This window comes from Camelus dromedarius, chromosome 10, assembly GCF_036321535.1.
Source record: "Camelus dromedarius isolate mCamDro1 chromosome 10, mCamDro1.pat, whole genome shotgun sequence".
NCBI lineage: Eukaryota > Metazoa > Chordata > Mammalia > Artiodactyla > Camelidae > Camelus > Camelus dromedarius.
In genome coordinates, this window is record NC_087445.1 from 75,789,529 (window position 1) to 75,814,803 (window position 25,275).

The 25,275-nt window shown below is 58.0% G+C and overlaps 2 protein-coding genes across 2 annotated transcripts; both read left to right on the top strand.

The window, feature by feature from the left end:
• Nucleotides 1-1,151: 1,151 nt before the first annotated feature.
• Nucleotides 1,152-2,952, top strand: LCN9 (lipocalin 9). Its single transcript, XM_010999861.2, has 6 exons — nucleotides 1,152-1,247; nucleotides 1,526-1,662; nucleotides 1,908-1,981; nucleotides 2,304-2,414; nucleotides 2,678-2,779; nucleotides 2,927-2,952. Exons 1-6 carry the CDS (start codon nucleotides 1,152-1,154, stop codon nucleotides 2,950-2,952), a joined length of 546 nt encoding a protein of 181 aa, XP_010998163.2.
• Nucleotides 2,953-19,737: 16,785 nt separating this feature from the next.
• On the top strand, nucleotides 19,738-23,517 carry LOC105106030 (uterocalin). Its single transcript, XM_031449574.2, has 7 exons — nucleotides 19,738-19,833; nucleotides 19,940-20,073; nucleotides 20,357-20,430; nucleotides 20,744-20,854; nucleotides 22,636-22,737; nucleotides 22,826-22,847; nucleotides 23,262-23,517. Exons 1-7 carry the CDS (start codon nucleotides 19,738-19,740, stop codon nucleotides 23,515-23,517), a joined length of 795 nt encoding a protein of 264 aa, XP_031305434.2.
• Nucleotides 23,518-25,275: the final 1,758 nt, after the last annotated feature.

The following is a 25,275-nucleotide window of genomic DNA, read 5'->3' on the forward strand; positions in this document are numbered from 1 at the left end:
GCCTCCCCTTTGAAAATAAATTTGTTTTTATTATTGAGAAAGTAGCACATGTACATGAACTGCCACAATCCACTGCCTCGAAATAATGAAGCTTTCTTCCTCGGGGACAAAGACTGAGACCTTCCAACGGGAGTCTTGGGGGGAGTAGTGAGTGAGGAGCATTTCTGTGAAGAAGCGTCTCCCAGCCCCGAAATTCCTCCAGGAATTTCACTCATGGACCAAACACACCAGCTCTGTCCTCAGTCCCCTGTCCTCACCGTGACCGAGGACAGGGAACCCAGTTATGAACAAAGAAGAGGCTGATGCTCAGGCCTTGGTGAGCAGTGTGACCAAAGAGAACAGGATGTGACAGGGACCGAGGGTCCTGCAACTGGGTGATCTGGGACAGAGGTTTCCATCAGAGTGGGCTTGGCTTGTCCAAGGACATGTGGATGGCCAGTGGTCAGGTCAGGAAGCTGGCAGGGACGGGGCCTGAGAGACCACTGGTTTTCTGTTTCTCTAGGGTCTGCGTCCCCCTCGGAGCGTAGCTCTCTTGAGACCAAGTGTTTCACTATAATCCTGGGGTCTGAACACAGTAGACACTCAGTAAAAAATTCAATTAATACATAGACTGGGTCTTTGGTTTAAAGTAGGATTTAGTGTCCAATGTCCAAGTCAGTCTGGCTTAGCCCCTACCCTGCACCCTGACCACCAGCCCACCTTGTCCTGGATGGAGACCACCCACTGCTGTTCTGAGCCCCCCACCAGCACGTGTGGCTGCCCCTGCACTTCAATGCTTTCAAATCGAAGTACCTGGGTTGGACGGGGCTGGAAGGGGCAGGTTTGGCCCCTCCAAGGGCACCCCCGTGAGGCCAGCGGAGCCCTAGCATCTCCTGCCTCGGTGCCAGCTGGGCCTCCAGCCAAGACGCCTAACTGTCCCACTTCCCTTTGAGGCTTCTGACCCAGCCAGACCCACATCCGGGCAGATTTCCGAGGGAGCGGTCACTGGGGCAGGACCCTGGGAGCGGTGGGGGCGGCTGAGGCGGCTTTTGGCTGTATTCCCAGCACACAGCGTCTCGTGCAGAGGACAGGGCAGGGCTGGCAGCCAAAAACCACAGCACAGGAAGGGGTATAAAGGGGGTGGGGCGCAAGTCAGGGGCCCACCAGAGGGCATGGCACTGCTCCTGCTGGGCCTGGGGCTGAGCCTCGTCTCCGCCCAGGACCTCAACCCCCGAGCCATCGTGCGGAGGAACTATGACATATCCAAGGTGGGTCTAGTGGGGCCAGACGTCCCCAGGGGACCGGGCTGAGGGGCACCTGTCCTCCCGCAACCTGGGGTCTTTGACCTGTGGCAGGACGCGTTCCTGGGGCTGTCCGCCTCTCCCCCACCAGCTGTGACAGCAGCCTGGGCAGGGAAAGGGGTCCCTGGGAGGGCAGAGGGGCCCCTGGCTGGTAGCCAGCTCCCAGGGCCTGACCCCAGGAGGGAAGCGCCAAGAAGTCCAGGATGCCCCAGGGTCTCCTGCACCACCAAAGCCTCTGTCTGCAGGTGTCAGGGACCTGGTATTCTATTTCCATGGCCTCGACTGACATGAAAAGGATAGAAGAAAACGGGGATCTGTGGGTCTTCGTACAGAGCATTGAAAGCCTGGAAAACAGGGGTCTGAGATTCAGTTTCCACTTCATGTGAGTATCACCCACTTTCTCCGGAGTTGGGGAAGACAGATGCCCCACCCCACAATGCAGACACTCTCCCCTGCCCCTGCCATGTGGGTCAGTCTGCGGTGGGGGGGCACTGGGGGCGCACAGCAGAGTGCTGAGGCTGGGGCGGGGGTTAAGGGGACATGGGGGTCGGGGTGGAGGGATGGAGGGGCTGATCACACTGCTTCGGGGGTGGACTCCACTCGGGGCATCACCCCGCTGCTTTTCAGGGTGCACGGGGAGTGCGTGGAGGTGGCCGTGGTCTGTGATAAAACGGACAAGAATGGGGAGTACACCATTACATGTAAGTGGTGTGGGTTCTGCCTCGTCTGATGGCTCCACTCCGCGGGGCCTTGGCCATTTTCTGGTGAGCTCTGATGTAAGGGATTTTATGGGACCCCTTGACAGCCGACTCCGGACTCAGATAAGGGGACTGGCACAGGGGCTGCACAGGAGCCCTAGGGAGGCGGGTGTGTGAGAGGCTGCTGGGGCCAGCAGGGGTCTCCACCTGAGCATGCATCACCCTTGACTTGCAAGGGTCTCCTGGCCCCCTGTCATGCGCTTGGCCACTGGGGGATGCGCGTGCCAGCGGGGTCAGGGCCACGCTGAGCCAAGTGTCCACACAGACTTGGGGGAGAACAGGCTGCTGGTCTCGGAGACCGACTACCGGCTGTACATCACCTTCCATCTCCGGAACGTCAGAAACGGGACAGAGACCCAAGTGCTGGCACTCTACGGTACCGCCTCCCGTCTGCCCAGGACACTGGAGGGGCCCCGGGGCCCCTCCTCTGAAGACGAGCCCCCTCCTGGTGGGGTCTCGCCACGCCCCAAGATGCCTGCAGTCCAGTCATGTCATGGGGCAAGGGCGATGGGGTCCAGGCTGCCAGGGGCCCCCTCGGCCCCACTTGGCACCAGCCACCTCTCCCTGCTACCCAAGACCCTCCCCACCCTGTCCCAATGGCCAGTGAGGGACACCCGGCCCCTTTTGTTCTGCCTTCAGGACGGATCCCAGAGCTAAAACCCAGCTTCCTGGAAAGATTTGAAAAAATCTGCAAAACATATGGACTTGGCCCAGAAAATATTGTCACCATGAGCAGCAAAGGTAAGCCTTCCATGCAGGCAGCCTGACCAAGGGCAGAGCTCTAGGGGATGGGGGACATCTCGCTCAGCCCGGCCCTGTGGGAGCCCATGTGTCTGGGGGGGGGGGGACCCAGTGAGGCCCCATCTGAGAGCCCATGTGTCTTCCCAGATCACTGCTACAGCTACAAGCGGTAGAGGAGACACCGGGGCCTCCAGGTGCGTGAACTCGGCTGGAGGGAGGGGGAGGCCTGGGCAGCTGGGGAAGCCGGATGTGGATGGTGTGGGGCCCCTTCTTTAAGCCCACCCCTCACCCTGCCCGCGGGGGTCTCCTGCCGAAGTAATGGGGGGCCTCCTGGGGTGCTGGGGTCCGAGCAACATGCTCTGTGTCTGTATCTGGGGCGGCTGGACTGCTGGAACACAAACGGGGGCTCAAAGTGACAGGAATGTGTTCTCTTGCAGTTCTGGGGTCGAGGAGTCTGCAATCCAGGTGTGGGCAGGGCTGAGCTCCTCCGGAGGCTCCAGGGGAGTGTCCTTCCTGCCTCTTCCAGCTCCTTGGGCTTGTGGCCACATCACCCCAGTCTCAGCTCCATGGTCCCCTGTGTCCTCTTTTGTGTCTTATGAGGACCCTGTCATTGGATGTAGGACCCACCTGGTAGTCCAGCACGACCCGATCTCAGACCCTTACCTTAATCACATCTGCAAAGAACCTTCCTCCAACACAGTTCCCGTTCCCCAGATCCGGACGTTGAGATCTGAGCATGAACATACTGGGGGGCACCATCCACCCCACACAGGCTCCTTCTCCAACTGCCCCCCAGGAACAGCCCTGCCCCCCATAAAGACCACCCCCTCCTTCCCCAGAGACTGGCCCTCCAGAGTCCTCTCCTCTGAGGAGCAGGGGTCTTACAGCACCTCTGATGAGGGTCTGTGAGGTTTGGGGGGGTCCCCCAAGTGGCCAACCAGGCCCTGCCCCTCCTCGCTGCTGGCTCAGCCATCCCTGAGATGAGTAACCCCTGCCCTCACCCCATGGCTCGGTGACTACATGGGGCATCCTGGCCTACCCTTGGCTATTGCGTGGATTAAAGTGATGGCCCCCTGGGGTGTCTCCCCGAGATCCATGAAAACGTGTGCACACAAAGCCCCTGGTAAATGTGTGGAGCAGCTCTGTTCAGTCACCCAGCCGTGACAGCTCAGGTCCCTCAGCAGGTGAGCAGCTGCACCAAGTGTGGTCCAGCCATGCCCCCGACACGACTCCATGTGAAAGGGACACGGTGCATCTCAAGGGAGTGGCATCGAGTGAAAGCGGCCAACCTCAAACGGTGCTGTTGTGGGACCCCATTTACACAGCCTGCTCAGTGACAACTGTAGTGATTTCAGGGGCCAGGGGCGGAGGGGCGGAGGGGCGGAGGGGCGGACGTGGGTCACAGGGACAACAGCACGTTCGTGTGGGGATGGGCCGTCCTGTATCTGGACTGTGGTGGACACAGGAGCCTGGCTCCACATTCACCCTCAGTGCCCGTGAGGGGGACATCTGCGTAGGGGTGGTGGCACCAGTGCCAGCATCCGGGTGGGGCATCATGCAGGCGGTCAGCACCGGGGAGAACAGGTGAAGGGGGCCAGGGACCTCGCTGTACTCATTCTCACATGCCTGAGAATCCACAATTCTCTCAAAATAAAAGGTTAGAAAGCAAGAGAGTTTGTCCTTCCTACCGAGTCAACCGAGAACGGGCTAACAGGCCCCGCCCTCCTGCCTCCGCCTGTCCCATCGAATGGGGTGCCCCCCCGCCAGCCCCGGCCTCCCCACTGACTCAGCCTCGAACTCGGGCCCCGTGCCCTCCCCCCTCAGGGCCCCTGCCTCCCAGACCCCTCTGCCCCCACCCAGGTTCCCTCCACCTCGCCTGCCTCCCCTCTGAACAGGGACCAAACCACCCACGTGTGCTCTGTAAACACTCATCTGTGCAGCTTGCAAGGGCAGCTGCCGGGCAGGGCGAGGGGGCATTCCTGGCGCCGTGGCACCCCCAGTCTGAGGAGTAGTTGGCTCCATCCCTCCTTCCTGAGGCCCCCCCTCTGGCCTGCTGCCCTGCAGGTCTCCTGGCTGGGGGTGAGGGCTGGGTGGCCCTGGCTGGGGCAGCAGGGCAGGACCAAGACCCGGCCTCAAACCCCAGGGGCGTCTCTCTTGCGCTCATGCCCCTGGGTGCTGGGGAACCACCCTGCCCAGCCCCCACGTCTGGTGTAGCCGCTGAGCCGGGCTGCACTAGGACCAGGGCTCCAGGCTGGGGGCACGGACACCTTTGTGTCCCTTCCAACAGTGCCGGGTGCAGGGACAGAGAGGCTCCGTCTAGCTGGGCAGGGGACCAGGGGACCAGGGGACCAGGTTACCCCACGTGCTCACAGCCAGCCTGGCCTCCTGCTCACTGTCCGGAACCTCCCTCCAGACTGCTGGGCCACGGCAGGGGACACGGAGGTAGCTGCCCACCCACTTGGCCAGGGCCTGCTGGTGCAGAAAGCTGGCATCTAGGGGCAGAACAGGGGCTGCCCAGAAGGGACACCGGGGGCAGCCAATGACCCTGGATCAGAGGAAGGTACCACCCACCCCAGAGGGAGGCTCAAAGGTGAGCTGAGTCCAGAGCTGAGGCCAGGCCTGGTCCAGGGGCACTGTCCAACCCAACCCAGAGACTCCCAGGCAGACGAGGTAACAGGTGCAGTGAACAGGGAAGCTGGCCCCATGGTCCAGGAGGCAGAGCAAAGCCAGAACTAGGCGGGGCACCAAGGAACCACTGAGGGACAGTCGTTGTTGGCACTTGAGGTGGCACTTGGGGTGACCAAAGTCCAAGCAGAGCGAAGGGTTCAGACAAACACGGGGTGAGCCTGGCATCACCGAGACTCGCTGGAAGCCAGTAGGTAGAAAAGATGGCCAGTCACCCAGGAAGGCCAGTGGAGTCTTAAACAGGAAATTTCTTCTCTGCCCTGCAATCACCTACTTGCTATGACTAAAAATGGTATTGTTTTATTGTCCCCAGTCAAGTCACTGCTGTTTACACCCAGATGCATGGACGGGACAGACCACCGCACTCTCAGCCTGCTCTGAGTGCCCGTCGCCAAGGCAGCCGGGGCCAGGGCGGAGCACCCAGGGGCATTGGCAGGGATGCCAGGGGCGTCAGCGTCCTGAATTTCCTGGACCTAGTACCACCACTGGACTGGACTCTGCCAGTCCCGCACAGGTGTGGGAAGCCCCGGGGCAGGGGCAGCTCTGGAGTCCTGCTAAGCACAGCCAGACCGCAGGAAGCACAGGAAGGAAGGGCCGCTGCCCCCTCCCCGCCCAGCAGGGCAAGAGCCGTGCAGGTGCCGGCCGCCGTCTTTTATCCTGGATCTCCCACGGCTTTCCGGAAGGCAGCCTCCTTCTCTCTTGGCCTTGGATGACAGAGGGCAGGGAGAGGGGGCTCCCATGTGGTTCTGTCCAGAACACTGACCAGGGCCCAGCAGAGCCTCCTGGCTGAGGGAGAGCGGGACACAGTGTCCAAGCCCCGCTTGAGTGGTCTGAGAGCAGAAGGGGTGCCAGGTGGACCCTCCATTCCAGGCACAAAGCCCAGTGTATGCGGCTGACCCCTGCCACTGCCTCTGAGCTCAGGGTGCGTCCCGGCAGGCACTGGCTGCTGCAAAGAGGGCTGAGGGGGAAGGGCCTGGCTGCAGACCCCACAGGCCAACATGCACACATCCAGGAGAAGGGGGTTCAGGGACAAGGGGTACCAAGAGAGGGGGACAAGTTCCCAAGCCCCCGCAGTGTTCGGCAAAGCCATGGCCGGGTTCTATCCAGCAAATCAGGCTGGTGGTGTGGCAGGCGGGGGCAGGAAGGGGAACGGTCAGCTCACCGGAAGGCCCCCACCTGGTACCAGCCAGTGTCACCCCCGGCCCAGCACAGCCCCTGCATGAAGCAGGCAGACCCTCCACTGGGGACCGCCTGCTGCACCTCCGCCCAAGCACGTCGTCTTGGGCCAGCCTGGTGTCCGATTTCAAAGCCCTCCTGAAGCTGCGACTTTTCAATTACTCCCAAGAAATGTGCCTGGAATCACATGCCCCCGACCCCCAGTCAGCAGGGGGTGCAGTTCCTGACAGTCCAGAAAGGCCAGGGCACCTGGGACATTCTGGGGCTCCTGCACCCACCGAACACAGCGCAGCTGCGGGACCAGGGCAGCGTGGACGTGACGCGGCATACACGGGGGATGAGCAGAAGGGCGCGGTGACCGCTGAGCCCAGCGGCCGTGCTAACACGTGGCCAAGTTGTCTGAGGTCAGAGGCAGCTGACTGGCATGGCTGCGGCCAGAGACGCTTGAGATCGGCCGGCCTCGGTCAGAGCCTGAGTGTCTGCAGGTGCAGCCCACGTGGGCCCCTGAAACATCGGACCTGAAGCTGTCTACAGAGGGGCTCTGGGACACCTGCCCTCCCAGCTCCCCACCCCCAGGAGCTGTTACCCACCGCAGGTGGGAGACAGCCCTTTCCAGAGCTCAAAACTCCACCACCAGCCAGCTCTGGCCCTCGCCTGGCCTGCAGAGGGTGTGGAGGACGGATCAAAGGTAGAAGCAGCTTGGGGGAGGGTATAGCTCAAGTGGTAGAGCACATGCTTAGCATGCACAAGGTCCTGGGTTCAATCCCCATGTACCTCCTCCCCCACCGCCAAAATAATAAGTAAACCTAATTACCTCCCCTGCCAAAAAAATTTTTTAAATTTCTAAAAAAAAAAGGTCAGACACTGGTTAGAGCAGTCAGGACAATGCAACAGCGGGGAGGGCCCAGGACGGCTGTAGCTACAGGTATAACTGGTTCCCCCTTGTTCCTTCCCCTCGAGGTTCTCCGGGGAGTGGGTCCTCTGTACCCTTGTGTGTGTGTCCGTCCAGGAGCACTGTTCTTACACCGGCGGGATCACGGTGCCCGCCAGCACTGTGTGCCCAATGGGTGGCTGGGTCGCCCTGAGTAGACGCACGTGGCTCGGGCTCGTTCTGCAGAACCCTGCGTCTCAGTTTTACCAGGACACACGCTACAGATCCACTCCTCTGGCGGTGAGCATGCAGGGCGCTCCTCCCTCTCCAGCGGCCCTGAGGGGGTGGCCATCGCGCCCTGACAGCATCTTCCCGTGGCTCCGCAGTGGCTCTGCGCTCCATGCCCTGGCGCTGCCTCCCCCACAACCAGGCATTGCTCAGACCTGATCTCCTAGCGAGAAAGTAGCTCACGTGCGGTGGGCCCTGCCCCCTGCAGGCGGAAACACAGAGCCTTCAACCCCTTCACCTGCCCTCGCCCATGGCGTTTGTGCGCTGGGGCTGCCTGCACCCCTCCTCCCCTCCCAGCACCTGCAGGACTCTGCTCCAGACTCTGCCCCCTCCCTGCTGTGTGACCTTGGCCAGGGTTCATGACCTCTCTGTGCCTCAGTTTCCACCCCTGCAAGTGTGGATATTAAGAGAACCTACACCAAAAGGTCTTCATGGCAAGGATTAAGCCAGTGAATACGTGTGAAGTATGTGAACCTCTGCCGACAGAACACGCGCCATCGGCGCCGCCCTGCGATGGGTCGTGCTGTCATGGCGGGGAGCCCGAGCTGCGAGTCACAGGGGGCGTCTGGGCCCGCTTGGCCATCAGCATATTCCCAGCACCGGCAAGGCGCCTGGCACACAAACACGCCAGTTAGACAGTCCATCTCGGCGTCTGCGCTCTGAGCCCGGAGCTGAGGGGTGGTCCGTCCTCCCTGGAGGTCTGGGATGTCAGGGGCCGGATACTCTGAGGCCACGTCCGAGGAGCTGGCCCTCTGTGTTGCTCTGAAAGATGGCATTTCAAAGCCAGTGTCCTGTCGCTGCCGGAAGCACAGGGCAGGGCTGGGTTTGGACGCCGAGACAGAGGGTAACCTCGGCTGTGCCCGTGAAGGAGAATTAATAAGATGGCCACACGTAAGCTAACAGATTGCTTATTTTTATGCTTGCTCTTAAACTGGCCAACTAACCTGCCCGACCGGTTGCTGTTCTCAGCTCCAAGCCCATTGTTAAAATGAAGCTGTTACTTTTACTGTCTCTGCTTTATTCCAGTAACTGAAAGCAATAGTCACACTCGGTTTCTGAGTCGTTCTCCAGGGAGGTCACAGAACTGGAGCCTCATAAAACAGCCGGCATGACCAAGAAGACCACACCGTGGGCATTTACAAGATGAAGAAATTGGAAGAGCGACAGCCATGAGCCTCTACAGAACTGGTCGCCTGGAGACACCATGACACCACTTTGAGTTTCATGACAAGAAAATGGTCGTTGACTGTTACCCAAGTTTTACTGTTTGAGCTATGGCTGTATAACCACCCCGCCCCAGCCCCAAGGTGGGCTCGCAGTGTTGGAGGCACTAACTTGCTATGAGTCCCCTTTGCCTGGCAAAGTAATAAAGCTGTCTCTTTTCTTCTATGCTCTAAGACCCCCGTCTCAGAGTTTCAGTTCGGCTCATCAGGGACGGGGGCGGATCGCTGGGGGAAGGTCACCTGCTTGGAGACAAGACCTCGTGGGACCCCAGGCCCCAGGCCCACGTGTTGCTTCTATGTCACTTTCTCCCTGAGCTCGATCTGCACCCTCCCAATTCAGCCTCGTAAGAGGTGCCGGGCTCAGAGCTCCAGGATGAGCGTGGCGGTTGCTTCCTGGTCCACTTTCCCGCAGAAGTGTGGAAATGTGTGCTATCTCCCCTGCGTGTATCTGTGTCACGGGGCACCTGGTGGGGACCGGCCAGTGGCCGGAGATGCTGGGCTGTCCTCTGTCCTTTCCTGTTCAATAGGCCAAGGCCGGGACCGGAGGAGGGCAGGTGGACTCACACCCCGAGCTCCGGGCTCCTCACCAAACACCCTCAGGAATGTCTGGAGGGATGCCCAGCTGAGGGTGCTCCCCACGATGGACAGACAGCAAACACAAAAACAGGAGGGAAGCCCATCTACAGAAGCCAAGGCAGCCCCCACGCAGACCTGAAAGATGCCTCCCTCTCGGTACAGGTGCAGCTTTAAACAGACTGGGAAAGCAGGCAGGACTGGCCCCCACTCCCAAATCACGACTCCCAGATGGTGGGGAAGCGTGAGAGTCACGCATTCCCCCAGCGAACAGTGAGTAACCTCAGCCCGTGGAGGGGCAGGCGACGAGTAAAAGGAGAGTGGAGGGGCTCTGCCCTGAGAACAGGATGTTCAAGATCACATCCACCCACCCCCGACGTGGACGCAGATTACATGCTGAGATGTGAGCTCAGGGCAACTCACTGGGTCCCAGGGCTGGAAGGAATTGACTCGTAGGGGGCCCTTCGAGATGACTTAGGAGCATGAAGGGATAGCTGAAGGTCAGTCTTGGACGGTCCAGGCTGGAAGAGCAGCAACCCACCAATGAAACCCCGCAGTGTCCAGGGCCTCAACCCCTCCCTGCTGCCTAGGCCGGTGGTCCTGGGTACCCTTCCACCCCTCACAGCCCCTCCCACACCAGGGTCCTCACAAGGCCAGGTGACAAGCAGGTTTTGGAGAGCTCCCTGCCCCTGTACCCCTGAACTGCTGGTGCACATCTGGGCACAAGCTCCCAGCTGCACACCTGCCCATCACATCCAGCTGCCTGTAGCCACCGCAGCCTCCCAGAACAAGGAACAAAGACACCTGGCTCTTGGTGTCCCCGACAGAGCTCTGCCCACTGGGCAGCACCAAGAGTGGGCCCGCTGGACACAGGACACCCACCACTGCTCTTCAAAATGAAAAGACTGAACACCTCTTCCTGCGGGTGCCAAAGCCCTTGGGAACAGCTGGAAACCGCAGGGGAACCTGGAAGGAAGTGTCTTCTGGGCAGGGCTTCCAGACCTGGGCTCCCCCGACACCCGGGCACACAGTCCACTGCTGGGGTACACGGAGGTCCTGGTAATATGAGCGAGAGTTGAATTTTAACAGCTGAGTGCATTTTTCAGGTATTTGCCTTCTCTATATCCTCAAGGGCTCCATGACCCAGAAAAGAAAGATTTCTCCCTAAATGAGGTGTAAGTCACTGAGCACCAAGCACCCAGGAGCTGGCCTGGGCCCAGGGCAAGGCTGAGGTCGGTGGCAAGGGACCAAGGGGCGAGGAGGGAGTGGGGACCCGGAGCCACAAGGGGCATGGGCTGGGCCTGATGGACGTCCCCACCCCTGGCTGGAGGATTCTGGGAGGCAGGGCTCTGCCTGGAGATGCAGCCGGTCTGACTAGCAGCATCTCCGCCCGGGACAAGTGGCTGTTCCCAGGCTCCGGAGGTGAAAAGTCGGGAAGCAGCGCCCCTGGTCCAGCATCAAGGAACCAACAGGGCTGCACGCCTCCGAGGCCCGAGGGCAAACTCTCTGGTTTCTAGAGTTCCCCTTCCTCCTCATTTGAAACCAGCAGTGCAGCATCTTTGATGCCTCTCTCTGCAAGGTCTCTCTTTCGCACCAGGTCTCCCTCTGCTGCTCTCTTATAAGGACACCCGTGATGCATTTAGAGGCCACTGGGTAATCCGGGATCACCTCCCACCTCTAGGTCCTTAACGTGGTCTCATCTGCAAAGCCTCCTGCCTTGTAAGGTCACATGCACGGTTCCAGGGAGGAGGACGTGGATGTCTTTGGGGACCATTATTCAGCCGACCACAGTAACTGATGGAAGAGTTAGACAAAAAGTCAGTAGGAGGTAGAGCTGAACAGAAACGACCCGATGGACATTCACAGGTCACCATGCCCCTCACTCCGCAGAGACCACTTGCCCCTTGAGGGTATATGCGGAGCGGCCATCCGGATACACCATGTCTCAGTGTGTCCAGAGGATTCAAATCAACCGATGGGAATTCTTTTTGGTTTTTTATTTCTAAAATTTTTCTATTGAATGGTTATCCTGCAATCAAAGGGAAAAATGGTCAAGTTCCATATATCTGACAAAGAGCTCAAGTGCAGGGTACAGGAACACCTCCAACAAGTCAACAGCAAAAACAAACAACGCAGCTAATAAATGTGCAGCAAATGGGAACAGACACTTCACAAAAGGAGGCATATGAATGGCCGACAAGCACAAGGAAAGGTGCCCGGCTTCATTAGTCATCAGAGAGGTTAATCCAAGCCAAGGTGTCCCACCGTTTCACACCCACTAGAACAGCTAAAATTAAGGGCTGACTCAGCCAGCTTTGGCAAGGATGTGGAACAAGAATTCTCAGATGTTGCCGGTGGGAGTGCAGAACGGCACAGCCACCTTGGGGAAAGCGCTGGTAGTTTCCAGTAACATGAGAAGCGCATTCACTCGTGACCCTGCGATTCTGCTCCTAAATATTTAAGCAAACATTTATTTGTTTAGTACTGGATATTTGTTTAGTATTTATTACTAAATATTTAGTATTTGGCCCCGAAATAAATGGAATTATATAAGTCACCAAAGGGCTGCTCCAGGTAACAGCCCAAAGCCAGAAGGCGCCCAGATGCCCACAGACAGCAGAATGACTCGAGGGACAGTCACACGAACTGTGCCGCACAGCAGTGAGAGTGGGCCAACAGCACCCCTGTGTCACAGGCGATAACGTGGATGTGCCCACGAAAGCCAACCACATTGGAAAGGAAGAAGTAAAATGATCTCTGTTTGCAGACGACATGATTTTATATGTAGAAAAACATAAAGATCTCAACCCCCCAGACCCTGTTAGCACTAATAAATGAATTCAGCAAGGTTGCAGGACACAAAATCAACACACAAAAATCTGTTGTGTTTCTATACACTAACAACGAACAATCTGAAAAAAGAAACTATGAAAATGATTCCATCCACAAGAGCATCAAAAAGAATAAAATATTCAGAAATAAACTTAACCAGGAAGGCCAAGACCAGTATACTGGAAACTGCAAAACGCTGCTGAAAGAAATGAAAGAAGACGCAGATAAACGGAAATACATCCTTTGTTTGCAGATTGGAAGACTTAACATGGCTTAGAAGTCAGTGCCACACAAAGCCATCAACAGTTCATTGCCTTCCCTATCAAAGTCCTAAAGGTGGTGGGGGTTTTTTTGTTTTTAGGTTTTTTTTTTTTTTTTTTTTTTGCAGAAATAGAAAAATTCATCTTAGGGGAGGGTATAGCTCTGTGGTAGAGTGTGTGCTTAGCATGCGTGAGGCCCTGGGTTCAACCCCCAGCACCTCCATTAAATAAACAAAAACCAACCAAACAAACAAACAAACCTAATTGCCTCCTCCTACAAAAAAGAGAGAGAGAGAAAAGAAAAGAAAAACTCATCTTCAAATTCATGTGGGTCCAAGAAACAGAAAAGGCCATTTTAAAATTCATATGGGATCTCAAGGGACCCCAAACAGCTAAAACAATCTTGATAAACAGGGACAGAGTTGGAGGACTACACTTAACTGATTTCAAAACCTACTACAAAGTTACAGTAATCAAAACAGTGTGGCCTGGGCATAAAGACAGATGTAGAGACCAACGGAATAGACCAGAGGGACCAGAATTGAACCCTCACTTTTACAGTCACACAACCTTTGACAAGAGTGGCAGGGCCACTCTATGGGGAAAGAACAGTCATTTAAACAAACAGGGCAGGAAAACTGGGGTCTCCACATGCAAAAGAATGAAGGTGGACCTTTGCATTACAGCTATACAAAAATTAACTCAAAGTGGCTCAAACGTAAGAGATGAAACTATAAAATTCTTACCGTCTTAACCGCATTAACGTGCACAGTTCAGGGACATTAAGCACATTCACATTGTCATGCGTTATGTGGTAAAACATGGGGAAAAGCTGTATAACTTTGGGTTTGATCATGAGTTCTTAGATATGACACCCAGAGCACAGGCGACACCAGGAAAAATGAATTGGGCTACTTCGAAATTTAAGAAATTTGTCCATCAAAGGACGCTATCAAGAGTGTGAGAAGGCAGCTCACAGAATGGGAGAAAATATTTTCAAATTCTCTATCTGAGACGGGATTAATACCTAGAATGTATAAAGAACTTCCATAACTCAATAACAATAAAACCCAATTCAAAAATGGGCAAAGCACTTGACTAGATATTTTTTCCAGAGAAGACAAACAAATGGCCAGTAAGTACCCAAAAAAGAGGATCAGCATCACTAGTCACCAGGAAAATGGAAATCAAAACCACACTGAGACATCACGTCACATCCGTTAGGACGCCTGCCATAGAAACAAACAGAAACCAGCATTGACGAGGCCGTGGAGGAAACTGGCACCCTGAATCGTCAGTGGGGATGTAAAACGGTGTAGCCACTCTGGAAAACAGCATTGCAGTTTCACAAAAATTACACACAGAATTTTTATTTGATCCTGCTCTTACATGTCTGGGTATACACCTCAAATAATTGAAAGCAGGGACTCAAATCGGTATTTGCACACCCGTATTCATCGCAGCACTGATCACAATAACCAAAAGGTGGAAACAACCCAAGTGTCCTTGGACAGATGAACAGACGAACAAAATGTGGTATAGAATATTATTCATTCATAAAATGTTCACAATGAACTATTATTCGCACATAAAAAAAAAAAGGAAGTTCTGACACAGGCTGTAACATGGATGAACTTAAACACATGGAGCTCAGTGAAATGAGCCGGTCACAAAAAGACAAGTTCTGTAGAATTCCATGTACATGAGGTCCCTAGAGGAGCCACAGTCACAGAGACAGAGGTAGATGGCGGGGCCAGGGGCTAGGGGAGGGGACGGGGAGTGAGGGTTTGGGAAGATGAGAAAGTTCTAGAGATGGATGGTGGTGATGGTTGCACAGCAATGTGAATGTACTTAATGCTCCAGACCTATGCCCTTAAAAATGGTTAAGATGGTCAATTTTATCTTAGGTGAATTTTACTACAATGAAAAATTAACTAATTAATTTTAATATACTTTTTTTTAGAGCAGTTTCAGGTTTACAGCAGAATTGAGCAGAAAATACAGAGTTCCCACATAGCCCTCTCCACCCACACATGTATACTCCCCTCCCCTCAACATCCAACGTGGGAGAATCTCACAAACACAATATTCTACCAAAAAAAAAAAAAGCTAGACACAAGAGAATATGCCCTGTATGGTACTGTTTCTATAAATTTCAATAACAGATAAGAATGAAAGTCCAAGAGCTGTTTCCAGGACTGCAGGGTGGACCCCAGGAGCCGTCCACATCTGAGTGGAAAGCGTCCACCAGAAGAAGCTAAGCCTTCACTTCCATTGTAATGGACATTGTGTAATGTCCATTGTGTAAGGGGCTGAGCTGCCTAAGGGCTGCACACACTTACACACACACCGTCCTCAAGGACAGAGCAAGATCAGAAGCCAATCGAAGACTTCTGGGAGGATGGCCAGCACATGCAGGGTGTATAAGCCCCTGAACTCACTAGAGGGGAAAACCCGCCTGCAGACACAAGATCAGCCTCATAGACACGCAGGGAGGTGACGCTGGGCAGCCTGGCCTCAGCACGCAGGGCTGGATGAGGCACGGGACACCTGAGTCTATCCATCCTGCCACCTGGAAGATAGAGGGTTGGAAGAGCCCCAGGGACGGATCTTAGAGCCACGCGGCTGTGAGGTCTGCAGGGTCACTCGGATGATCACCAGCAGAAGACTCACCACCAGCCCCAGGACAGGCTGACCTCCCTCTGACCACCTGCCCCAGGTGCGGCTCCCTTTCTGTATGGCGGGGGCTGTGGTGTTAAACAGCTACCAGCTGCCTGGTGTTTCCAGCATTGCCCTGGCATCCATGGTCTCTGTGGAGGCTGAAAGGTGAATAAGGCGAGTTGAACATAGTGATGTAAGTGCCCACACACACATGGCTGAGGTCACGGGCCCCAGGACGAGTGTGAAGACATCTCCACACCTGCCAGGCGGGCAGGAACACAGGTGCGTGGGCACTGGTCCCAGGCCAGGGGCCTTAGACAGGTCTGTTCCAGGAATTGGCGGCCACACAATAGCTTTTGTTCCTGAAATTTAGCATCTCGGGAACCTGTTGTGAAAGCGTCAGGATGCCTGGCGCCTGGGCCCTGAGTGACATCATCACTGTGAAGCACCTGGCCAAGGAAGGTGCCCTCCCGGGGGTGGGGATCTCAGACGGGGTCCTCAGAGAGGAGGGCGCCTTGTGTAAGCCTCCACGTCCAGAGTCTCCCGTGCCCTGCTCTGGAAGGGGGTGCCGTGACACAGCCACTAGGAACCCACGTTTTGGCCTCGTCAGGGGACCTGCCTGGAGTGAAAATGGGGACAGGAGTGGCCAGCTGAGCCCTGGAGCCTCAGGGGGGCCACAGCCCCTGGCCACCTGCGGAGACCACCCTCGGCAGGGGGGATGTTGGAGCGCTTCGCAGGGACCTGACCCTGCCACCATCACTCCAGGCGTGACATTGAGTGACCCACCAAGCCTCACCCCGCATCTGTGAAAACAGGAAGGAGTCAGTGAGCCCAGCTCGGCACCACCCCACACGTGGTCCCTCCTGGGCCCCTCACACAGCACTGCCGCCGGGCCGCAGCTCCCCGCGGAGACCTGACCGTGCTGGCTCCAACACACCCCGCACTGGGACGGTGTCTCGTCCCGGGAAAGTCTTCAGACTCTTCCTCCTGTCTCCTCCGGGGCCTCTCCAAGCATCCCACACTCACACTGCTTCCCAGGGACTGTTTAACTCAGACTGAAGGTAAGACAGCACCCCATGACAGGGGGCTGCTGGGGCACCCCCTTCTCTGGGGCACGGGTTTGGGGGCCCTCCCTCCTGCCAGACGGCCAGTGGGGCTCCTGGCCCTCCCGGGGCTCCAGGCCCATGGCCGGGCGGCCGCTCTGTGCCGTGCGGACCAGACTACGGTGTGTCAGTACCACAGACCCCCTCCTGCTGCCCACGTCCTCAGAATGGGTGGCCGCCACCCCAACCCTGGTTCCAAGGTGGAGCCAGCATTCAGCTCAATTCAACAAAACGGCCGCGTGCCGCTCAGAGAATCATCCCAGCAAACCCGCATGTACCCACCACCCAGAGGGCCCTGAGGAGCCATCGTGTGAACACCCTACACTCCTTCACCTGGTTTTCTGTGGGTGGCACTAGGCCTCCCTCCAGCTCGGGCTCCGGGGCCCTGGGCGCACACCTCCGCGGGGATGAACCTAGGAGAGCCTCTGGCACATCCAGGGGCCTGGCAGGCCCTGCAGCCAGCTCTCCCACACCTTCGGACCAACTGACATCCCTCCCCAGAGCATTCACTTGTCCCCCCACATCCTCGTCACTGCTGGTGTGGTCGGGCACTTCGCTTGCAGCCGCCGCAGTGACCCCCCCTTGTCAGTTCCTCCTACCTTTCCTAGGTCTTCACCGGGAGCCCCTTCCCAAAGTGGCCCTCTGTCACCCCTCTGGGCATCAGCACGACTGTTCTACCAAGGCTTCAAGCGACATCCTGCTGTGTGTGCGCCCTGTGGTTGCTGTAACAAAGGACCACAGGCTGGGGCTGAAACAGCAGAGTTACGTTGAGGTGTCGGTGGGGCTGCACTCCCTCCAGAGGCCCGAGGGGAGGGGGGACTGTGGCTGCATCCTCCAACCCCCACCGTGTCTTCACGTCATCTTCCCTCAACGTGTCTTGTGTGCAAACTTCCCCTCTTTACAAGGTCACCCTGTGACCTCACAATAACCTGGTTAATTCTGCAAAGACCCTACCTCCAAATAGGGTCCTATTCGGGGGTCCTGGGATTAGGACTTCAGCCTCTCTCTGGGTGGGACACATCCAGCTTAACGCAGCTGGAATTCATCTTTACGTCGGATGTGAGGTGAATGTCAAGGTTCATCTCTGTCCTCGTGGGCAACCAGGTGACCCAGCACCATGTATGAGTAAGACTATCTTTTAGCCCATTTCTCTGCAGAACCATCTTTACCATCAGAAGTGCCCGGATGCAGACGCGACAGTCCGCTTCTTTTCAAGCTTCACATAGATTACATGCTGGCTTCATCACGGAAGCTTATAACAAGGAAAGGATCTGCAGAGCAAATCCTACCAAGCTGACCGTCGGGGTGCCTTGGCTGCTTTTAACTCTCGGCGTTTTCATACACCTTAGAATCAGCTTGCAAAGTTCCAGAGAACACACCCCCTGTTGGAACTTTGACTGGGATCTTATCGATCTTAGGGAGAGAACTGACATCTCTATGGAGCTGAGGCTTCTCATCCATGTACATGTCGTATGAATGCATTTCGTTTGTCTTAATTTCTCAACACTGGCTTGTAGATTTCTGTGCGAAAGCCTTGCACAATTTTTTCTTGGATTTGTTCCTTGTTAACTGGTTTTATTTTTTGCTGAATTGTAAATAAAGTCTCTCTAAATTTCATTCTCTAATTATGCACTGCTCACATAGAGAAACAGTTCCCTTGCGTACAGGTCCCGCAGCCAGCCGCCTTGCGAAACTCACGTATTGATGTGAGTGAGTTGTCTGAGGGTTGTTTAGATTCCCTCCACGCACAGCCTGTCACCAATGACCATCTCAGGCTTGTCACTTCCTTGCAAATCCTCTGCCTTTTCCTTCCTGTCCTCCCCTTGCTGGAAGGGCCAGGGCCCGATCAGCAGCGGTGACAACGGTGCATGAACATTCTAGAAGGGAGTTTCTGAAGCCTCCCCATGAGGTGGTAAGTTTGCTCTCGTAGTTTGTAAACCCCCTTAGTCAGATTAAGAAGCTCCTTTTAATTTCTAGAGCGGTATGAGTGTTTAGCATGAATGCTTGTTGAGTTTTATCAACTGCCTTTCCTGCAGCCGGCACCTCGATCCTAGGATTTTTCCTTCATTCTATTAACGTGATGAAGTCCACGGATTGGTTCACAATCGCTAAACCAACCTCGCGTTTCTGGATGAAACCCCACAGGTTGTAACACAGCATCCTTCTCACAGACGGCTGGATTCACTGTATAACGTTCATCTGCGGGTCTTGAACCGACATTCGTGGGTGTGACCTGCAACTTTTCCTTCCCTGTAGTTTCCTTGTTGGGTTTTAATATCAAGCTGTGGCACTGAGACATCAAAGGAGGGACTGGACCTGGGGACACAGCCATCAGCACGAGGCCACCGCGTTGGTGGGGGGTGGGAGGCGGGAGATGGAAGACCTCACAGGAGCACCTTCAAGGGGTCTTGCAGCCAAGGAACAGGGTGGCGGCCGGCAGGCAGGGAGAGCCCTCCCTTCAAAGATGAGGAGACAAGGCCTGGAGGACTAAGGACACGGCCCACGCGGGGCCCTGGCACCTGCGCTCGGGCTGCTCTGCTCTGTGCCCCGCGGCCCTGGGTGGCTCTGAGCAGCCCACGGGGCTCAGAACTCAGCCAAGCTCCAGTCAGCAGCTGGGGAGGGGCTCCGGAAACCAGAGTTGAGGTGGGGGCACACCTGGCTCCTGCCCGTGGCCTCCCCACTCCTGCCCTGTCTGGCTCGGTCCAGAAGGGCGGTTCCAGGGTAGGCGCCTGGCAGTGAGGCCCAAGCCGTGACATAGAGCCACCACGGTCCCCCAGCCAGGGTGGGTGAGTCCCTGCTGAGGAAGGGCACCCAGCGCTCCAGCTCCCTGAGGCCAACAAGTCCCCGGACTCCACAACCACGCCACACAAGCGTCCGGGCGGCCTCTGGGAGGGAGCCCCCAGGGCCGCCAGGTCTGCCACGTCACAGGCAGCTCTGCGGGCTTGGTCGGAGGCGGGAACACGAGGACCCCGGATGCCAGCCCAGGCGGACACACCCGCTGTTCTTGGAAAAGGCATGACTGCAACCTCGCATGAAATGCGAGGCTGGTTTAGCAATTGTTGTTGCAGATAGGCAGGCCGGGGTGGGGGTGGATGAGGGCAAAGTGGCCGTTGTTGGCTGCAGACTCAACAAATAGAGGGCAATTGAGGTGAATGGGAGGGGACTGGTGACAGCCCCCACGTGGCCAGGAGCCCTCACCCGAAAGGAGACAAAAGGGCCAGCCCCGCGGGCTCTGGACGCTGGTCAGAGGTGCTGCTGGTTACCGCTCAGCCGCTGCTGCCTCACCATGAGCCTCCTGCTGCTGGCCACAGGGCTGACCCTGCTCGGCAGCCCCCAGACCCTGCACCAGGGGCCACAGGACTCCAACTTCAATGAGACTCTGGTAGTCAGCCGCAGGCATCAGGCGAGGGATGGTGGCCATGGGGACGGGATGGGCCAGCCCCTGCTGTGCCCCTGCCTGCGCCAGCGCCCCCACCTCTGCCTCTCAGGTCAGCGGAGACTGGTTCTCAGCAGCGCTGGCCTCCAACAGACCAAGACTCCTGCAGGAGGGCGCGGACGCACAGCTTTTCATCCACAGCATCCAGGTGACCCCCAGGGCCCTGCAGCTCCACCTGCACAGGAAGTAAGTGTGGGAGGAGGTGCTGGGCCGGCGGGCAGGGCCAAGGTGAGCCCCAGGATCCTGTCCCTTGCCCACCTCACAGCCTTCTTCCCAGGCTCAGAGGTGAGGGGGTCACCAAGGCCAGAGGTGATGTTGTTGGGGGGCCTTGCCACCTGGAGACAGACACAAGGGTCTGAGATCCAGTGTGGCTGAGCCCTGCCCAGTCCCACCAAGGGGCTCCATGGAGAAGGCCAAGCCACATTTTCCAGACACCTGGTTCCAAAGCCACCTGTCACCCCCCTCCCAGGGTAAATGGTACATGTGTCCCAGTCATGACGGTGGCAAATAAAACGAAGAGGAAATTTCAGTACCTGATGGAATGTAAGTATAGACACACTGACATCCGGCCTGGGAGCTCGGGCGGAGCACAGCCTGGAGCGCACTGCCAGGACACCTGCCCCACGGCAGTGTCCCCTGGCTAGACGCCGCCCCCCCCATGGTGCTCTCTGCGGTGGGGGGGGGGGGCACGAGCTGGCGGAGGTGTCTGAGAAGGGCGGGAGACCCACACCCCGTCCTGCCCAGCCTGGGGCCTGGCTGGTCCGGAGGAACAAGTCATCACCCCTGTGTAGGGACAGGAAGGGTCCCAGGGTGCAGTTCCAGCCCCCGCCTCCTGCCCCGCCCTCCACGTTCACAGATGGTGGCCAGAAAAGGATCTTCCTGGAGGAAGTGGACCCCAAGAGCTACGTCATATTCTGCACCCACCACAAAGAACAAGGGAAGGAAACGGTGGTGGTGACCCTCTTCAGTAAGTGCCGGAGACCCCACCCGCCTGGACACCACCCACACCCACCTGACAGGGCAGGGCAAGCCCCACGCCAGGGACACCCAGCCCGCTGCGGGTCCCCAGGGAAGACCCCGGGCCACAGCCAGCAGGACCCAGGAGGCACCCCGGGCACCTGGAGGCCACTTGGGAGCAGAAGAGCTCTAAACACGAGATAAACATGCAGGATATACGTGCACCGGCAGTCAGCAGCTCAGTAAAGCCCCTGGACTGTCCCCTCTTCCTAAGTGTCAAAAATACACAGCATTAGGGGAAGTTTTGCGGAAGACACGTTTGCACCAACTCCCACATAAAAGCAAAGGTTTCTCTGTCCCTGGCGGTCCTGCTGGCGGCTGCATATGGCCACGGATTCACAAAGCCGGCGTCTGGGATGCCCCCGGGCCTGCTGCCCTCCCGCCACGAGGGCCTCTGGTCTCCAGCAAACAAGAAAGGCCGTGACCAGGCCGTGTGTGTCACATGTGATGGCTTCCTCTTTCTCATTGGGATTCAGGGTCCTGGGTTTGGGGCTGTGTCTTTTCCCTGTGAAGTGGCAGAGTTAGGACATGGTGGCTTGTTAACTGCATCTGGGAAACGCACAGGCTGGTGAGCTCACATTGGGGCCACAGAGCCTGAGGGATGTGGTTGGCTTTCCCTGGACAGGGGGCTCCCCAGGCTAGAATCCAGTACTGCTGGTGGGGTCAGCTCCCTCTGGGGGCTCCAGGAAGGTCCTTCCTGCCTCTCTTGGCTCCTGGGGCCCAGGGCCCTTGGGCTGTGGCCAAATCACTCTCAGCTCTGCCTCTGTCTGTGTCTCAAATCTCCCTCCCTCTTTTCTCAAAGGGATACTTGTCACTAGACGCAGGGCCCACCCCAAATCCACGATGACCTCCCCATCCCAAGGCCCCTAACTTCATCACGCCTGCAGAGACCTTGTTCCCAAACAAGGTCCATTCCCAGTTAGGGGTCAGGATGTGGGCACGTTTTGGGGGGAACTTGACTCAACCCGCTGCAGGTAGCACTGAAATGACCTTGTTAGAAACATGAGGGTCAGCCCCATGCCGGGTCTCCAAACCTGCAGGGCCGGGGGCATGGTCTGTACTCGCCCACGAGGGGCCAACATCCAGGAACTGCTGGCCACGCCCAGGCCTCAAGTTCTGGCCGGACACTGAGTGTGCAGGGACCACTTCCCATGTCACCCCAGCACGTGACCGATGCCTGCGGCGCGGCCATCCAGGCGCTGGCGGCTTGCCTGTGGGGGCGGAGCCGCGCTCGTCGGGGTGGAGAGCTGCCGGCCCACGGGCAGTCACAGCAGCACGGCTGCCTCTTGGCTTCTGCTCCGTGGTGGGGGTCACAGGACGTCCACGCCCAGTGCATCCTCGTGTGTGTGCCTGTGTGCAGCCTTGGTGCTTCCCAAAACGTTGTGTTGGTCTGTCTGCCTTTAGACAAGACTGCTTAGGGCCCAGACATCCCCAGATGTTCCCAGGGCCCCAGCTCTTTATCCCAAAGTGGAATAAACAAAGGAATAAATGCAGGGGACAGTGATGACCGGCACCCAGAGGAGAGGCCGGACCCCACCCGAATGCTGATGGCTCTGTGGGGCCCTTGCCTCCTCTCTGACCCTACCTGGGGCCACCTGGGTCACGGCAGCTCCTGCCCCCACAACTATGCCTGCTCCCCAAAAATCCAGGGCCGTCTCCCAGCCCCCAGAACCCCACAGTCTGCTGTCCCAAATGACCAAAGAGAACGACAGCCCGACCCTCTGTCCACAGGCCGGACCCCTAAGGTGACTCAGGACACCCTGCTGATCTTTAAGAACTACTGCAAAAGCCACGGCATTCACAAGACCAACATCATCAACGTGACCAAAGCTGGTGGGTGCCCACCCCCGCCCCAGCCTCGGGGGGTAGAAGTGCCCGGCCCAGATCTCCACTCAGCACACCCACGCCCCTCTCTCCACAGATCACTGCCTCCACGCCCGACAGTAGGGGCCGCCGCGCCCAGGTGGGTGACTTCTGACCCTGCGGGGGCTGCAGCAGGGGCTGCTCAGCACTCACAGGAGCCCCTACCCCATGCAGGGCCCTGACGGCTGGGAGATTCAGGATGTGGAGCCAGGACGGGGCCCAAGGCGGGGTTGCCCAGGGAGTCAGTGATGGGCTGATGCTGGCACAGCCTGGGGCAGGGGGCCTTGAGAAAACTCAAAGTGGGTCTGTGGGGAGAGGGCTGTGGAGAGCAGATGAGGGCCAGGGCCCTGCATGCTGCAGCCCGTGGTGAGCCCCTCCCATCTGCTCCTCTGTCCCTTGACAGACATCCCCAGTCCCGAGCCTAGGGGAAGCCCTGGCACAGTGCAGGGAGCTGGACCCCTGGCTCTCCAGGTGGTGCCCCACGCCTCCCGCAGATCGGCCCCATCTGCCCCCATCCCCATCCCCGTCCCACCAAGCCCCCTCTCGCTCACAGGGGTGTCTCCCAGGCACTCTGCCACCTTCCCAGAAGGACCAGAAGATCTTGGTCAACCCGAGGAGCCCTTCAGCCTCCCTGACCCTCTAGGAGCAGCCACCACCCTCCTGGAGGCCTTTCTTGGTGTGTCCAATAAACGACTGCCCCGGACCCAGTGTGCTCTGGGGGCTTCACCTGTTCACGAGCCTGGCTGGTGATGGCACGCTGGCCAGGACCTGCCCACTGGCACCCCAGCCCGGGCCAGGGACACTGGAGGCAGGGGCCCTCCTGATGAGACCGAGCCTGTCAGGGACTTGAGTCCACACCGTCAGGGGTTCACCAAGACACCCTTCAGAGAGAGCGATGATGGGAGATGTGCAGGGAGGGGGCAAGGCTGGGCCCACAGCCAACCTGCAATTTCGGGGCCACAGGCAGTGGTGGTCTCAGGGCCTGTCACACAGTGGTGATGGCAAGGGGGTCTCAGGGCAGAGCCCACCAGCTTCTCCAGCTCAGAGGCCCTTCTGGCCACACACTCGTCTCCCCTAAATGACAGTGGCTGAGGCCCTGGGGGTAGGGACAGTCACTGGGCAGGCAGCAGGGGACGTCTTACCCTCCCTGAGTCACCAGAGCCTGGTGGGTGCCTGCCTGCACCGCTGCTTCAATGCCCAGCCAGGGCGCCCACCATCCTACGCCGGAGCCCAGGAAGCCTGCCTGATCCCCCAGCCAGGATCCCGCCACCGACCCCAGCCTCAGGGAAGGTCCCTGCTCCACAGTCAGCAAGCCCCTTCGCTCCCTCAAGGGCTACACCTTTGGGCCATGCATAAGCTCACTCCTGCCCCAGGCCAGGTGGCTCTCTCTGGTGGCCCAGGATCCCCCAAGGCTATCTCTCAGGCCAGGCTGTGCCATGTGGCTCTAAGGCCTGCATCAGCCCTGGACAGCAGCTGGCGGGGAGGTGGGGGGGAGCTGGCTGCACTGTCCCTCAGTCAGAGGATCACCCACCCCGACGCTGGGACGAGGCCCCTAGCCCCCAGGACCCACCCCCAGACCACAGCCCAGCACCCTGGGTGGCTGAGCCCACCCTCTCTGACTGCTCCCCTCTGTGCTCCCTGGGTGCCCCCACCTCTGCCTCCTCCATCACAAGCCTGTGACCCAACTTGTGTCTGCTTCCCTTCCCCCACACATGCCCTCATCCTCAGGCAGCACCCACCCCCTCCACTCCAAGGACACCCTAGTCCCAACAGTCTGGGCCACGGTCTGACAATACCATTTCCTCACCGGCTCCCGCTTCTCCTCAGCACAAGCCGCCCTCCCCCCTGAATCCCGGGCCCTGACTGCTCCTCTGGGAAAGGCCCAGCACTGCTCGCCCCAGCCCCAGCACATGGGGGCGGGGGCACTTGGGAGAAGGGAAAAGGGACCCCACCCCATCATCAGCGCGAAACCAGCTCAAAAGGAGGTCTCAGGAGTCCTGGGCCCCAGAGACAACTGCACTGGAGGGCACTCCTGCTGAGCCCGAGGTACCCCCCCCACCCCTCTTCTGCAAGGAAGCAGAAACAACAGGAGTGACTGAAGCAGGTCACTCAGCACCCTCCCATCCCACCCCTGGGGGGCACTGCCCATCTGCTTCACGGACAGACAGGCAGGGGGCTCCGGAGGACATGGCTTCCTGTGGTAGCCCGGCGGCGGACGGGAGCCTCCTGCCCACTGTCACCAGTGCCCACCACACCCAAGACCCCAACACCCCGGGGCATGTGTCACAGGCAGGGGTACCAGCCAGCCAGCCCCCCGCCCCCGACCCAGCTGAGCCCACCCATCAGGCGTGGGAAAGTCAGGTGAAGTTGGAAAGAGCCCAAGGGCCCATTGGTGCAAAAACTGACACACTGGACACTGAGGGTTCACTCCTCCCCGCCTGCTGGGGTCCTAGGCACCTCACCCCACCATGTGCGCACATGCACACACACGTGCACATGCTCACAGCA